The sequence below is a fragment of the Ursus americanus genome, chromosome 7 (genome assembly GCF_024610735.1).
Source record: "Ursus americanus isolate L20-20 chromosome 7, mUrsAme1.1.p, whole genome shotgun sequence".
NCBI classification, from domain to species: Eukaryota; Metazoa; Chordata; class Mammalia; order Carnivora; family Ursidae; genus Ursus; species Ursus americanus.
The window spans coordinates 37922138-37937084 of NC_142133.1; the positions used below are offsets into that span (position 1 = coordinate 37922138).

General features: G+C 57.4%; 1 protein-coding gene across 7 annotated transcripts in view; it reads right to left on the reverse strand.

Moving 5' to 3' along the window:
- Positions 1-279: 279 nt before the first annotated feature.
- The window catches only part of SFXN5 (sideroflexin 5), a 118999-nt gene continuing 104331 nt past the window's right edge, over positions 280-14947 (reverse strand). For 4 of the 7 annotated variants that reach the window (XM_087863542.1, XM_045788260.2, XM_045788263.2 and 1 more), the window contains 2 exons: positions 3401-3474; positions 280-3020 (listed from right to left, as the gene is read on the reverse strand). In XM_087863542.1, coding sequence (XP_087719668.1) covers positions 3449-3474 — 26 coding nt within the window. In that variant the 3' untranslated portion in view covers positions 280-3020; positions 3401-3448. Of the gene's footprint in view, positions 3475-6256; positions 13392-14947 lie in introns of those variants that run through there. The other 3 variants (XM_045788264.2, XM_087863541.1, XM_087863543.1) reach the window with 2 other exon arrangements.

Consider the following 14947-nt stretch of genomic DNA (forward strand, 5'->3'; position numbering starts at 1 on the left):
AGTGCTCAGCAGCTGTTCCGTAAATGGGGGTCCTTCTGCAGAGTTCAGCCCATCCCCTCTGTCCGGCTTCCTGCCCTCACATGCTCTTTCATCCTTTCCTCTCCCTTTCCCTCTGCCCCCCGCCCCCCGCCCCCCCAGCAGGCCTGACTCCTCCCAGAGCTTGGGTCTGCCCCTTCCTCAGGGGGCCTTCCCACCAAATCCTCCAGCAGCCTGGCTTGTCCTCACTGTGCTTCTGTACCCCTCTGGCTCCCACCCACAATCCACAAAGCCAAGCCCCGAGGCTTTAAATCCATCATTTATTGCCCACAGCTCATTAGTATTACATAAATCAGAGATTGAGAAATTTTCTGAGAAGGTTAAAAAGACACCGCAAAGTCTCCTTGGTGCGGCTAAGGCATGTGGGGTGCCTCATTCACACCCGGCCCGGGCTGGAAAATCACCTTGCCTCTGGCCTCTGGCCTCTCTTCTCTCAGGACCCCACCCCGCTCCCAGGCCGGGGGCTCAGGACGGAAAACAAGCCAGCTCACAATCAGGAAGTAGAAAGGGGGCTGTCAACCACCTCGACCCAGCCGCCATCTAGACATCTTGGGCTTTTGGTCCCCGCACCATCTGATTGTTCTCTGGAAATGGGAGAAGGGCATCCCCAAGCCTGAGGGAATGTCTGAAGTGACCGGGAGAAGGTGGGCCAGTATACCAGGCCTAGAGAACCGGGGTGGCAGGGGTGCCCTGTATTCTGACACAGCTGGCCCAGCTACCCCCTAACTGTGGGGCCCGGCCCAGCCTCTTCCTCCCCAGTCGTGAGCCAGTCTGCCCGCGACGCCTCCCTTCCTTTGGCCTCAGGTGAGTGGGGGATGGATGTTGGCTGAAAGTTTTCCCTCGTGGTGTTTTCCATAGCCAAGCTAGGGTTTATCTAAGCAGCATGGCCCACCAGGCCTCCACCATCAGCCTGAGCTATACAGACCCTCTGCCAATCCCCTCCCCAGAGAGGAGTCCCCTTAGCTCACCTGAAAGTGCATGTGGGAGCAGGACCAGAAATCATCCAGGAGACAAAGTAAGTCGGTTATGAGATGCCAAGGCCACGGGGCTGGGGCTGGGGTGGGGCTGGGCCGGGGCGGCCAGCATGGCGGGGGCGGGGGGGAGTCCGAGAGACCCCATCTCCACCAGGCCTCCAGAGGGGGTGGGAGTGGGGCTGGGGCGAGCAGTTTTGGTCTTGAGGTGAAGTGCACAAGAACAAGACCCAGTGAGAGGTGGGGCAGGGTGAGCTAGAAGAGAGCTTTTCAAAAGGGGACCCAGACACGCTCAGCCCGCCATTGGCACAGTCATATCATGGCAGGATTAGCTCAAAAATACTTGCCCCTCTAACACGGTGACAACCTTTCCCTCTACTGTTTTGTTCTCCCTACTTGTTCTGCTTTCACCTTCTCCTGACTGGGGGGGGGGGGTGGTGCTGCCTCCTCAGGACAGTGGGGGGGGGCCCTCAGGGCATCATCCTGCAGAAATAGCAGGGCCTGGGGAAGTGGCTGAGAAGCGGGGGCAGCAGGGGCTTCTGAGGGGTGCCCGGTGTCAATGCCTGTGGCAGACCCACCTTACCACAAGCACCCCTGCACTGAGGAGGGTGAGGGCCGCCCATGGCCACACCCTCGCTGCCCTACACTGGCCTTTTCCTGCACCTGTGTTCACCTCCAGCCATGTCTCTCCCCAGGTGGAGTCACCAGGGGAGGGGAGGCCTGAGGCTGCAATGTTGAGGGCTCCATTCCAGTTGGGGTCGGGGGAGAGGCCAATGAGGCCCACGCTTCCTCTTTGTTTGCCCTGTTCACCCCCACCTCGCCCCACTTTCTTCTGCAGAGCCCCGGCAGACCTCTCCTTTTCCTATCCCACAGTAGGAGGGGATAGGAGCCAGCAGCAAGTGGCCTCGGAGGCCAGTGCAGGGTGAGAGGTGGCACATGGGTGTGGAGCCACACGTGGGTGCAGCCACCCTCGCCATCTCCTCCTTCAGAACTGAAAAGTGTTTGGCGAAGGTCAAGTGTTCCCAGGATGGGGGCTCACGTACAGAAAGTTAAGGTCCAGGTTCTGAGGCCAACTGCTGGCCATTCCCAAAGGGGCCTGCCCCTTTCCCAGTCCAGTGTCCACATTGGGGATGTGCCTGGGATGACCGGCATCTGAGCGGGACAGGCAAAGACGAGGTCCAGCTGGAAGAGCCGGTGGGAACCCCTTGATGCAGTCCTCTGGTTCCGGACAGGGAGTAGAGGCTCAGAGAGGGGAGTGGGCTTCTCCAAGGTCACACAGCCCATTCGTGCCATAGCCAGAGCCTGCAGTTCCTGGCTTGAGGGTGACTCTCAGATAGGTGCCTAGAAACCTGGCCTCCGCCCTCAGGCAGAAGACCCTCCCACTCAGGAAGCGGTGGGATGGGGCAGACGGCCTCGGGGGTGCTGAAGAGGCCCCCCAGATGGCAGTCAGCCGGGCTCCAGCTCCAGCCCCACCCTCAGCCCAGCTTCCAGCTTGGTGACTAAAAGGAGGATCTTTCTGCAGAGGTCGAAGTGCAGGCCCACAATTCCAGCCAAACATCATTCCTTCTTGGGGCTTCTTGCCTGGAGCTGGGGTCATTTCAGGGGCCTCGAATGGATCAGCAGGGTTCCACGAAGGGTGACCCCAGCCCCACGCACTGGGTTTCACGCAGAGGGATTGGTTCTGCACGTTGTGGCACGGTTGAGGGCCAGCCATGCTCAGAGCCAACTACCCACAAAATCCTGCAGAGGCCTCCGGTGCTCCTGACTCCCTGGGCCACCTCCTGAGGACCTCGGTCATAGCTGTTGGTTCATCCTGTGAGGTGTAGACTGCCTCCCCTCCACCTGCCCCCAGTTCAGCCCAGCCCAGCCCAGGGAGCCACTGGGCCTGGCCACCAGAATCTCTTGACTCTCCCTGCCCCACTGCCAAACCAACCAGCCCCCAGGCCTTCTCCTGCAGCCCCCACCAGTCAGCCGCTGTGTCTGGGCAGCTGCAACCAAGGCTCAGACTTGATTCTGATAAAAAATAAAAATAAAAAATAAAACCAAAGTATAAAAGGATCCTAATTCTACCCCGTGGGCACTCTACAAATTTTCAGCTTCACACATAATTGTGCTGAGTAGAGTTTTGACAACCCCACGTAAGGCCCAGAAATGCACTTGATTGTTTTTTACAGGAAATGTGTCAGAATTCCTCTCCCGTATGTTAACATGTGAATAGATTAGTCTCCCTACCACTGTGGGTCCAGTGCTCCCCCAGGTGGCTCCAGACCGGTGGGGTTAGCTGGCCCCTCCCTGCAGGTGCAGCCCCAGAGCCTCCGCCCCGCCCCCAACTCCCCCCCCCCCCCCCCGACCTGGACCGGGCTCCCGCCCCAGGCCAGCTGGCCACCACTCACAGCCCCTTGTTGTACACCACTGTCCGACTACTCGTGGCCCGGGCAATCTCAGGCTCTAATTGGGATGTCTCGATCTGAGGAGAGAACAACAACAGAGAAGAAAGGTGGGGGTGGGGGCAGGAGGGAAGGGGTGAGTAGCATTAGGGGTGAGTAGTGGAAGCTGGGAGTAGCATTAGGAGCACCCTGGTACCCACAGTTCTCCCCCTCTGCCACCTACTGACACATCCTTCTTTACCGCCCTCCCGCCAGGGGCTACAGGACCCCTTCCCATCTAGGTCTTGTCTCTTCCTTTGGTGGGACATCTGTGTGGGTGACTGTCGTACACTCTGACCTCCGAGTTGCGTCTTCCTCATCTCCGATGGCCTTGCCCACTGCACTGCGCCATAGCCTCGGCCTGGTCACCACCACCCAGGGCCGCCCCACCCACACCCCTGAAATCCCCCCTCTACCCTCTTGGACTCCACAGTCCCCTTATCTTCCAGTACCCCCTCACTCTCTCTGTTTTTAGACCACAAAGACCTCAGGCCCCACACTTCTGACGACAGCTCAGTCTTCACACCCTCCCCCTCTAACCTGGACACCAGGGGCCATCACTCCAGCTAATCCCTAACCCAAAAGTCTTCCCACCCCAAATGGCAGAAACCCAACTTTGGAGGAACTCAAACAGGCATCCACCTTCTTTCCACTTGAATCTTCCCAGGAGACCTACTGGAGACCACTCGACATTCACAGTGCCTGACTTTGGTGGGACCCCCACAGTGACCAGGAAACCTCTCCCTGCCAACCACTTCACCCAGTCGGCTCCTTCTCCCATTCTCCACAGAGAACCACCTTAAACCATTCCTGTCCTCCTCAGCCACTCCACCCTCAGCTCCCCACTCATCCTGGGCACAAACCTTCTTTCTACTTCAGAGAAAAAGCAGAAGACAACAGAAGGAACTCCTCAGCATCCCACCATCAAACCCATGAACTCCCTGTCCACACTGCTCCACACCCGCCCTCCTGCCACCCCCCTCAGAAGGCAAAACCTCCTGAGGCCCACCTCCCCCACACCCACTTCGGGAGCCTACTCTCAGACTCTCCTCCCCATGTCCCACCTTCGCAGTCCACTGACTCTTGACCATCCAGCATTTCAACACTGACAAGAACCTCCCATCTGATAAAACGTCCCATTAACCCCATGTCATGCTCCAGCTACCGCCTGGTCTCTCTCCTCCCCAGCAACCACATTTCTTTAAGGCACTGTCTCAACTGGCCTTTTCCACCTCCTCACCTCCCACTGACTTTTCAACCCACAGCAAATCTGGCTTCTCTTCCCACCATACTCCACAAAAATCCTTCTTTCCAAGTTCACTGCCACCCCCGCGCTTTGTGACATCCACTGGACACTTGTCAGGGTCGCTGGGGCTCAGCCTGGCTGGGCCGTCTTCCCTGCACAACCCCCGGGGGTGAGTCAACCCTCCTGGTGACGCCCAGATCTGAGGGGTCCCCTGCCATGTTTCTGCCCTGAGTCCTGGGCCTGCACCGGGGACTGCCTACTATACCTTCTCATGGGTATCTCACAGGCACTGGAACTCAACCCAAAAATGTAAATCGCAACTGAAGTCGCCATCTCCCCCGTCCCACCCCAGCTCCCCACACCACCACCCAGTGGTGTCCTGGGACTGCCTCGCCTCCTCTTTGCTTCCTTCCCCTCGAGTCCCAGCCACCCCAGCCCACCCCCACCTCAGACAGTGGGAGCCTTCCCCACCGCAAGTTGGGCCACCCCTCTGTTCCTTATAAAATGGCTCAATGACCCCTCTGCCCTCAGGGACCCAGTCTAGACTCCTGTGCTGTCCAGCCCCCGCCTAGCTCCACCCTGCCCCTTGGACTGCAGACACCACACCCACCCACTTATTTCAGCGCCTCAGATCCACCGGCCTTTCCCCAGCCTGACTCTTTGCCTGAGCTGGCCTCTCTGTCACCACCTCTCCTCCTCCCCCTCCCCACTCTCCCTCTTCTCCCTGGGGGCTTATCTTCCACATGGCAGCTTTAGCCATCTTCCCTCCTCCGGCCTGGGTGCGGCCGCTTCTCTGGGTCCCCACAGCTCCTGGCACTTCTTATATCCCCCTTGTGTCACTTGTTGCTGAGGCTGACTGTCCACTCGTCTCCCCCCTCTCCACTCTAGATCGCAAGCTCCGGGAGGCAGCAAACGTGATGTGCGATCGTGTTCATGCCTGCATCCTCGAGGCCTAGTGCCAATGCACGGGAGGTATTCAGTAAGTGCTGAATAAATGAATGGGAAGAAGGGCGGCAGAAGGTACTGGGAGGAGACGGTTCCCCTGGAGGCTCTACGGCAGCCCAGGTGTTGGTCTGCAGCTCCAGGGACTAAGCCAGGAGGGACGTCTGAGCCCCCGGCCTGAGCGAGCCGGAAAGGGAGGTGCTGCCTCAGTGAGGGGGGCCCGGGCCTGCTCTCCACCCTGGGCTGAATCGAGGAAGAGCGGGGCCTTTGTGGCTCAGTTCAGCGGAAACTGTTCCCGGGCACGAGCTCTAGGTCAAGGCACTGCAGCCCTGAAGATCGGGCGGAAGCTGCCATAGACCAGCGCTGCCTTCAAGGAACCCAGTCATGCCCACGCCCGGCAAGAGGGAGTTCAGTGTGGACCGGAGCTGCTGGGCATGGTGGAGTTCCTGGGGAAGGCGGACCCTTCCCCTGCAGTCCATGGTACCCCGATACCCAGGTTCTGGCCACTGGAGAGGGCCAAAGAGACAAGAGCTAGGCTCAGGGCCCAGGCCTCTTCCCCACCCCCTCTCCTCAAGCCACCTCTTCCCTCCCCACCCATGCCGGCCTCCGAGTCCCCTCCACCCCACCAGTTCCCCTCGTCCCCATGCCGCCACTGACACAATGCACAGCGCCCACGCTTAAAAATCTAAATGCTTTTGAAAATGTTTAACCTAGTTAGACAAATTAGCAAAAATTTGTGCAAAACAATTTAGGTATTTAAAATATTCAATGTTTTTAAAAAACTGGAAAACTGTTCTTAGCTTTCAGCTGCAAAAACCAACAAAATATAACATCCCAGCAATCTTACCATGAGGTGTAACATAACCCTTCGGGAAAGCTGTTAAACAGCTACTGAGGCATCCTGGGAAATAGCACTTCATTTATTCAAATGCACATATGTCAGGCTTTTGCACCATATGTCATTCCAAGCTATTTACAGTAATAATTAAATCTTAATCAACGTTTAACCTCTGTAAAATGTTTGAAGAATCCTAATCACCCTTCAGACTGCACTAATGAAGGAGAAATATATAAACATAAAAGGAAAATGATGCACAGATATCACACTGGAAAGAACAGTAATTGCAAAATTGTATTTCTTTTAAATATAATCAGTAAATGATGTAAAGTAAGCCAAGGAGTATTTTAAGTTAAGACATCTTGGATGTCAGAGGTGTGAGCAGCTAATTTTGTTCTGCTACCCATAACAGATGTAGCATATTTTATTTTAGTGCCATTATTAGCAACTTCCCATGCCGGCTTTCACCGAAGCACCGAGGCCCGCATTAAAACCGGAGAGGCTGCTCACCACCACGGTGGAGGACCACGGGCCAGGGCCACGGCCCACTTGACCCACTCGACCCGCTCCCTGGAGAGCGCCGGCCCGGGTGCAGACTGAGGCCTCGCCCTCCCAGCGGGCGCTGTCACAGACCCAGCCCCCCCCACCGGGCTCCCCACTGTGCTGAGGGCAGCAGGTAGGAGGGATGGGGGGGGAATTCGGGCAGAGGAAAGGCTCTGGGGAGGGGCAGGTGGCTGAGGTACTCAGGAGCAGAGGCTTGGGGACAGGGTGGCATTCAAGGCTTTTTCTCTCGTTTCAATTTAATCAGCCCTCAAGTCAGACGTCTATGGCTGCCAGCGCCATCCACCAGGGCTGGGCACACGGAGACGGACAAGGGAGCTCCTCCACGCCCTTGAGGCGCTCAAAGTCTAGGGGAGGAGTCACATAGGAAAGCACATGGATCCCAGAGAGACGAGGTGCCATGGAAACTGGGGAGGGGGTGGGGGTTACCATGTATTGAGGAAGGAACAAGGAAGAAAGACTTCTCAGAGGAGGTAGGCCAGGAAGAAAATGGAGGATTTTGATATGAGAGGGCAGGAGAAGTTTGGTGGATGAAGGGAGAAGCATCGGCTTGCCAGCATGGCCTGTCTGGTGTGGGCAACGTGGTGCACGTAGGGAACGTGGCAGGAAATGGAGGTGGGGTTAGGACAGGCAGGCCCTTGGAGGCCACACGAATGTGTCAGCAGGGGCCATGGGGAGCCATGGGAGGATTCTGAGCAGGGGCGGGCCATGATCCAGACTCTGTTTTAGGAATGTTTCTCTGGTGGCTGTGGATGTGGAGGATGGACTGGAGGGCAAGCGAGGGGGCAGCTGTGGAATGAGAGGTGCCAGGTCCTGCCCTATGATGCTGCCAGCGGGGCTGTGAGAAGGGTGGCACTGGGATCCTCTCTGAAGAGAAATCCATAGGAGTTGATGACCAATCCCATGTGGGGGTGAGAGGGAGGTGTCGAGGATGACTGTGCGTTGGATGACTCCTAATTCTAGCTCAGGAGCTGGGGTGGCTGGTGACGCCGTTCTGAGGCAGGGAATGCGGGAGGAGGACGGGTCAGGGTGGGAGGGTGACAGGCTCAGGCTTGGCCATGTTGAGACCCCCGGGTGCAGACAGGACGTGGGTTCTGGAGCTCTGGGCAGGGGGTCTGGGCGGGCCAGCAAGCCCGGGATGTGTAAGCGCAGCCAGAGTCCCCGGAGTGGGGGAGCTTGCCCAGGAGAGCAGATGGAAGGGGAGGGCGCCAGGCCTGGCGAACAGGCACATTTGAGGGGCGGGTGAAGGGAACAAGCCCATGATGGTGGCCTTGAGGGACCAGCCCAGGGAGCAGAAGCGGTGACAGAGGGTGCCACAGCACCAGGCCACATGGGTACCAGGCAAAGGGTTTTCTGAGTGGTCCCAAGGAGGGCTGAAAGGCTTCGGCCTTCGCAATGGGATTTGGTGACCTCCAGAGTCCAGATTTCCTAATCCCAACTCAGTGCGGGCCCCAGGCACTCGCCTCCATCCTGGACCAACTCAACCAGCTGTTCATTTAGACCCTCTAGCCCTGCCTGGAGCTGGGGCAATGGCGGCTCTCATGGGTGTCAGGACCACTGGGGGAGGACCCCGGGCCGCTTGAAGATCACCTCTCTGAGGTGTGGGGGTGCTGGGTCTCCCCCACAGAAATCACATCCAGGGCTCCGCTGATAAATGGGTGTGATTCAGCTATGGGGTGTGAGCACAAGAGCACCCCGCTGCTGCCTCAACCAGGCATGGAGACAAACGGCTGTGCTGTCATCTTGGGGTGCCCCTGCTGCTAGGGGGGCTGACGGATAAGCAGTGGAAGCTGGCTTTACGTGCCATGGAGGTGTGGTGGTCACACAGACTCACGGGTGGCTTGTGGAGTGAGGGAGCTGCTGAGGCCCGGTAAGGGGAGTGGGTACAGCAGGGGGGCCACCAGTAGCAGCCCAGTAAAGGCTAGAGGCCCCCGGGGTAGTGGGCCAAGGGCAGGGGCCTGGTTCTGACGGCAGACAAGCTCTGAGGGAACTCCTCCAGGGAGAAAGTGATGAGGAGAGAGGGGGCTGGGCAAGGAGTGGCCCCAGGGAGACGGGGCGACCCAGCCCCAGGCAGGCAGCGGTGGACAGGCAGGAACCTATAGGTCCCTCGTTCATCTAGGAGACACCACCTTCTCAAGCACCCGACCGACAGTCAGCAGGGGATGGGGAGCCAGAGCCCCAGAGGGTGGGGGCTGCAGGGCCCAGTGAGGAGGCTGAAGTTCTCGGCACTGTGTGATCATCCCCCCAGCCCCAGGACTGGCAGGGCCAGGAAGCTGTGGGCCTGCTGGGGACACGCCCCACCTGCCATGCGAAAAGCAGTGTCACCCAGCTAACATTTTCTGCCCCCATATCCGAGCCCCCACCCCGTCCTCCACACTCAGGCAGACACCGCTGCCCCTCACAGCCGATAGCCCCCAACTTTTGGTTGCATCTAAAGTCAGTGGCAGAAAACACGGAGTACCATGTCCAGGACCCCCAGCCTCCCCTGAGCACCTCAGCGTCCCGGAGAGCAGCCTGCTAGGGCCTTCCTGGGTGGTGCAGGAAGGGTTAACCCTGAGCTGGCTGCCTCTGTCTCCTGGCCCATTAGGGTGGGGGGCCAGAGTCAGGAATGCATGGGGGCCACCTCTGCCTCCGAAGCCTGGGAGCACACACACCTGCGGCCAGCCCTGGCGGATAGTTTACATATTTGAACCTAGAGCTAAGGTGCCGAGACATAAACAGGAAACTGGATCCCTGGCCTGTGCCCCATTCTCAGGGGCTTTTACCTACTACAAAGAACTTCCTCCTCCTTGCTTTTCTGCCTCCTTTTCAAAGGCATAGGGCTGGGGGGTGGGCTGCTCAGTGTGACCCTGTGACACAGCTCAAAGCTGCCTCCTGCCCCTGGCCAGGGTTCTGGGCTTCTGAGCATCTGCAGGTGGTGGTGACATTGACATGGGGTCCAATGCCCAGGCCGGCACCTGACAGACTGTGTGCCCGAGGCTCCCTTCAGGCCCGGAACCTACTGGGCCGCACACCCCACCCTCTCTCTCCGGGGCTGAGCCGGCCTCAGGTCCTGCGCAGACACATAAGTCCAGGCCCCATCTTTGGTGAAGCTGTCCCACGTGTCCTGGAGGGCAGGGGTGTTAGGACAGGGCTGGGGAGCAGCTGAGGCCTGAGCCCAGACCCCTGGGTCAGGTCTCTGATGCTGGTTCTGGGGCTCCCACTGCCTTCCCAACAAAGGTCAGATTCCCTGGCTGGACATTAAAGGCCTTCTGGGACCTTCTCCAGGTTCCTCACCTACTGGAGGCTCTCCATTCCCAGTACATTGTTTGTTTAGCCTGTGAGGCCTGAGTCCAGCGATATCCTAATCCTCTAACGCTGCCTCCTCCAGGAAGTCTCCCCTGACCTTCTCAGACCATATCCGCTGCTGCTGCCCCTGGTGCCCCTGGCACTTATTTCCCATCTCCTTCACATCCCCAGTCCCAGGCAATTTGTTCACTAATCGTCTGTGAATACAGCAGTCCCCCACCTCACCCAGTTCAAGCCAGTAGGTCCTTGACAAAAGTCTAATCCAATTGAACCAAAGCTCCCCAAGCACAGTAATCCCATCTTACACTCTCCCGTCTCCCCTGTGCAGTGTGCACCCAGGGAAGCCTCAGACCCCCTCCCCATTTTGGAGATTTGTACTGCTCCTGGGTGCCCCCTGGTGGACCAATCACAGAATCATTCTCTGTCCTCCATCTTTTGGGCTTTGAGGCCTCAGTTTCCCTGTATGTGTTGTGGGAAGATTTTCTACTTCCAGGGACTGAGATGAGGATAGTATCAAGAAACAGGTGAGACAGCCCTGTGGAAACTTGGAAAACCTGTGTGATGCTGCGTAAGGAAGGCCGGACCCCTATGGCTATCCTGGAGCCCAGGCCCAGTCTTGCTCACCGGCGTCCCCTCGTGGTTCACAAGGCTGAGCCCTTGCTTGTGAGCCAGGTGTGTCCTATGCTGCTTCGCTTTTGATCCTCTCAGCAGGAGTTTGCAAAACCAAGCCTCCTCCCTCCCTGTCCTAAATTCAGCGGGGCTTTCTAGAAGGTCCTAGAAAGATCCAGGAGGGATAGGCTGAGAGGTGGCCTGGCTGAGGCCTGTCACTAGGACATGTGTGTGCATGCTCGTGTGTGGGCCTGTGTGCATGCTCAGGTTTGGGCTGGGGGTGTGGGGAACAGGCAACATGACAGGTGGCGTTGGCGTTCCTGGGCTCTGAGTGGCTCTGCCATTCCCATCCGTCCCTCCTGGGGGGTCCTGTGGGCAAACTCCAAGAAAGCAGCGGGCGGGGAGGCGGCAGATTTCTGACGGCAAAAATAGCCCGCTTTGCAGTTCAGTAGAGACTGATTAAACCAGTAAATGAGAAAAACCCCAAACAAACATCTCCAAGCAAAGTGGGAGATGGATTTGAGATGAGAGGGGACGAGGCCCCTACTCTGGGAGAAGGTGAACGTCTGCGGACTCAGGAGGGACACAATGCCCTCTAGACTTTGCCTCTGGCCTCACATCAGGACTGGAAGAGCAGGAGAAGCAGGAACCAACAAATCCAACCAACATGCTCCGTATTAGGTGTTGACAGAGTGCTAAGTCGCAGCTGTAGGGACACCTATGTGTCGAGAGAGGGAGAAAGGACTATTGACCCGAGGAGGTAGATGGAACATAGGAAACACATGTCACCAGAGTCTACATGTGTGAGGTGAGACAGATCCTAATGGGGCTCATCAGAGAGGGCTTCCTGGAGGAGGAGTCATTTCTAGAACAGCTTGAATGTAGAACTGAGCTCATTCCCAACTCTTCCCCATTCTTGGTTGGGAGTTCAAATGCCTTCTCAGAGAAAGAGAGGCAAGTTGGGGGAGACATTTTCTTCTGGTGAGTCACAGCTTCCAAGCCAAGCTAGTTCATCAAAGCTACCATTTTCCTCAGAGCTGATGATGGGGAGAGAGATGGAAGAGATTCTGGTGTTCACTGGGGTTACCCATATTCTTTTCCCATATAGGGAGGACATGCCTCTTTGTTTCTTAACTCTTAAAGCTGGCAGGGGGACCAAAGATGGTAGGGGGTAGGGAATGAGGAGGGGGTGGCCGAACCTGACCAGGTCATCTACAGCATGGATGTGGCTTCTAAGAGCCACCCTCTGGGGTCAGGGTGAGATGTGGCTTGTGAGTGGTGCGAGGACATGATGAGGGCCTTCGCCTTCTTCAGATCATGCCTTCTAGTGTCCTGGACCCTGTGAGGCTGAAGTGAGGAGAGGCTAAGCTGAGGGGTGGGGTTGGCAGGGTTGACAAGGGAGGCTCTGAGCAGAAAGCCCTGGGGGCCTCTGATGATGTCTTTTCTTCCAGTCAAGGCGTTTGGCAGAAGCTGGAGGGGCAGAGGGAGGGTGAGGGAGGGGGTCCCTTGCTGAGTTGTCAGGGAAGGCCAAAGAGCAAAGGCCAACAAACCAACAACTACAGGGCAGACCAACAGAGCAAACAGGCCCGAAAGGATACAGCCCGAGCTACCGGTGAACCTGACGCCTGCCTCCCCCTCCGCACCAGCAAAGCCGCGCAGGGAAGAGGGACACACACAGCCCTGCAGAAGCAGCCCAGAGCTCTCTCCTCCACCTGCAGCCAGCCAGAGCACAGAGCGCCTCTTCCCTGTGCCCCCATTCCAGTCCCTATTGCTGCTGGGAGACCAGAAGAGCGGAGGGAGGGTCCAGGGGCCACCAGGCATGTCCCCAGGAAGGCGAGGCTCTGCCCATTAACCGTTTGGCAGCACTCTCGAGTCATGCCAGGCCCCGGGAGGTGGCTCTCAGAGGGCAGACCCATGCTGCAGGCAAGACACCTGAAGGTCGGCACCTGACTTGGGGTCACACAGCCTGCTGTCAGCTCTTCTAACTCTAGAACTCAGGCCTGGTCTTGTGGCTTCACTTCTGGAGCCCTAATGGGCAGAGCCAGGAAGAAACGTAGCTCTACCACCCAATGGCGGGGAAACTGAGGTCTGGAGGTTAAGACCAAGGTCACATGGATAGTTGAGGCTGAGGGATGCCAGCCAGAGGGGAGGAGGGTGGACCTGGGGGATGTGGGGTGACCCCAGCCCCAATCCCACCTACAGACAGGGCAGAGCCCTCAGTGGCCCCCTCTCTCTCCCGCAAGCCTCACTCATCCACAGAAAAGCCCCACCTTTTCCTGTGGACACATTTCAACCTCACCAAATCAGCTAATTATTGACAGTTGGTGAAGAGGAGATTTCACTTTTTCCTCCTGTTAAACTGCTCCTAATTAGTTCCCTGTTACCACGGCTGGCTCGCCCGCCCGCCGCCCGCCCGTTCGCGCAGTAATCCCACTGCACAGTGCCTCATTAACCTTTTGCTCCTCTCCTGCCGCCTGCCAACAAGATGAAGACAAAAACAGATTGTCAAACAATGGCTGCGGCTTGTATGTGCAGCCCCGTTCCCCAGCCCCTGAGCTCCCGGGGGAATAGTGGGGAAAAGAGAGGGGAATGGGGTGGGGGGGAGCCCGAGAGCAATCGAGGAAGGGAGAAAGGCACAAAGGCAGAGAGACAGAAACAGGCAGGGACACGGGGAGAGGACTTGGCCAAGGTACTGCTTCTTGCTCCAAGGAGACATGAGGTTCATTAAATGGGATTGGAAGCGCTCCCAGGTGGGGAACGCTGCTGTCGGAGTTGCAGGGACATTCACCATCCCCTGGTCCAGCCTCCCGTGGCAGCCAAGCCTGTGAGCATGAGACTGGACCCTGGACATCTCCCTCTTTGGGACCTGGGACACAGAGTGTGTGTGTGTGTGTGTGTGTGTGTGTGTGTGTGTGTGTGTGTGTGTGTGTGTGTCTGTGTGTGTGTCTGTGTGTGTCTGTGTGTGGTAAGCATGTATCTGGGGGAAGACAGAGATGACCACATTTGCTGGAAACCAGGGCCCCAATCTCCAGAGAGGGCATGGCCAGAAAGGCCACCACAAATCAGGCCCCACATGCCAAGGAGGTCTCCACAATCCATGTGACCTTGAGCCTTGAGTCACCCCGGGCAAACCCCAGCACAGCCTCCACTTTATTTTCCTGTTACTATACCAGCACCTGACATTTCTTGTTCATTGGGTTTCTGTCCATCCCCTCAGAATGGAGGCTCTTGAGACCAGGGGCTATGACATGGCCCTCCCAGGTACAAGAAGAAGGGGAAAGCAATCTAGGATCTCTGGGGTAGGGAAGAGAATCTAGGTGTGGATAGGTCCATGCCTGGGCCCAGCCTGACTGAGCCGGCCTTGGCCAATGCCCCACAGCCTTAACCTGCAGGTCACAGGGTCTGCCAGGGCAGACCCGACACTCCCTGCATGGTGACAGGCCTGGGGTCTGGAAGGAAGGCCATCCCTTATGCCCTTGTTCTCACACCCAACTTCCTAAAGAGGTTCCCTGCCCCACCTGCTGGCCCAGCTCTGGGTTATAGATTAAAGGCACAGACACCTACTGCAGAGGGTCCCTGTGAACATGGTCTCCCTGAAGGGTAGGAGGGCTGGCTGAGGGTGCTGGAATGTTCCTACAGATACATGAGCAGGGAGCCATCTGTGGCTTAGACTCAGGCCTTCTCATTGTATAGTAAGGTGGAGGTGGGCTGGGGAGGGGTACAAAATCCTTCTATGAGTATAGAGCCGATTCCATCATTACCAACTTCAGACCTTGGGCAAAGCATGCCTCATTTGTTTCCTCATTTGTAAATAGGAAATAATTCTGGTGCCTATTTTCATAGGATGGTCATTTTCTGGACTCCCATTTCCCCTCCCCAACCAAGCAGGCTACTCTACTTACTGGACTCAGGGCCATGCCTTTCCGTCCCGGGCCATGTGCTTCCCTTCCTGTGCATTCCTCCACATACTGCCCCTCTCCAGGCTCCCATCCCCACCTCATGGAACACCCAGGGAGTGAAACTTTCTTTG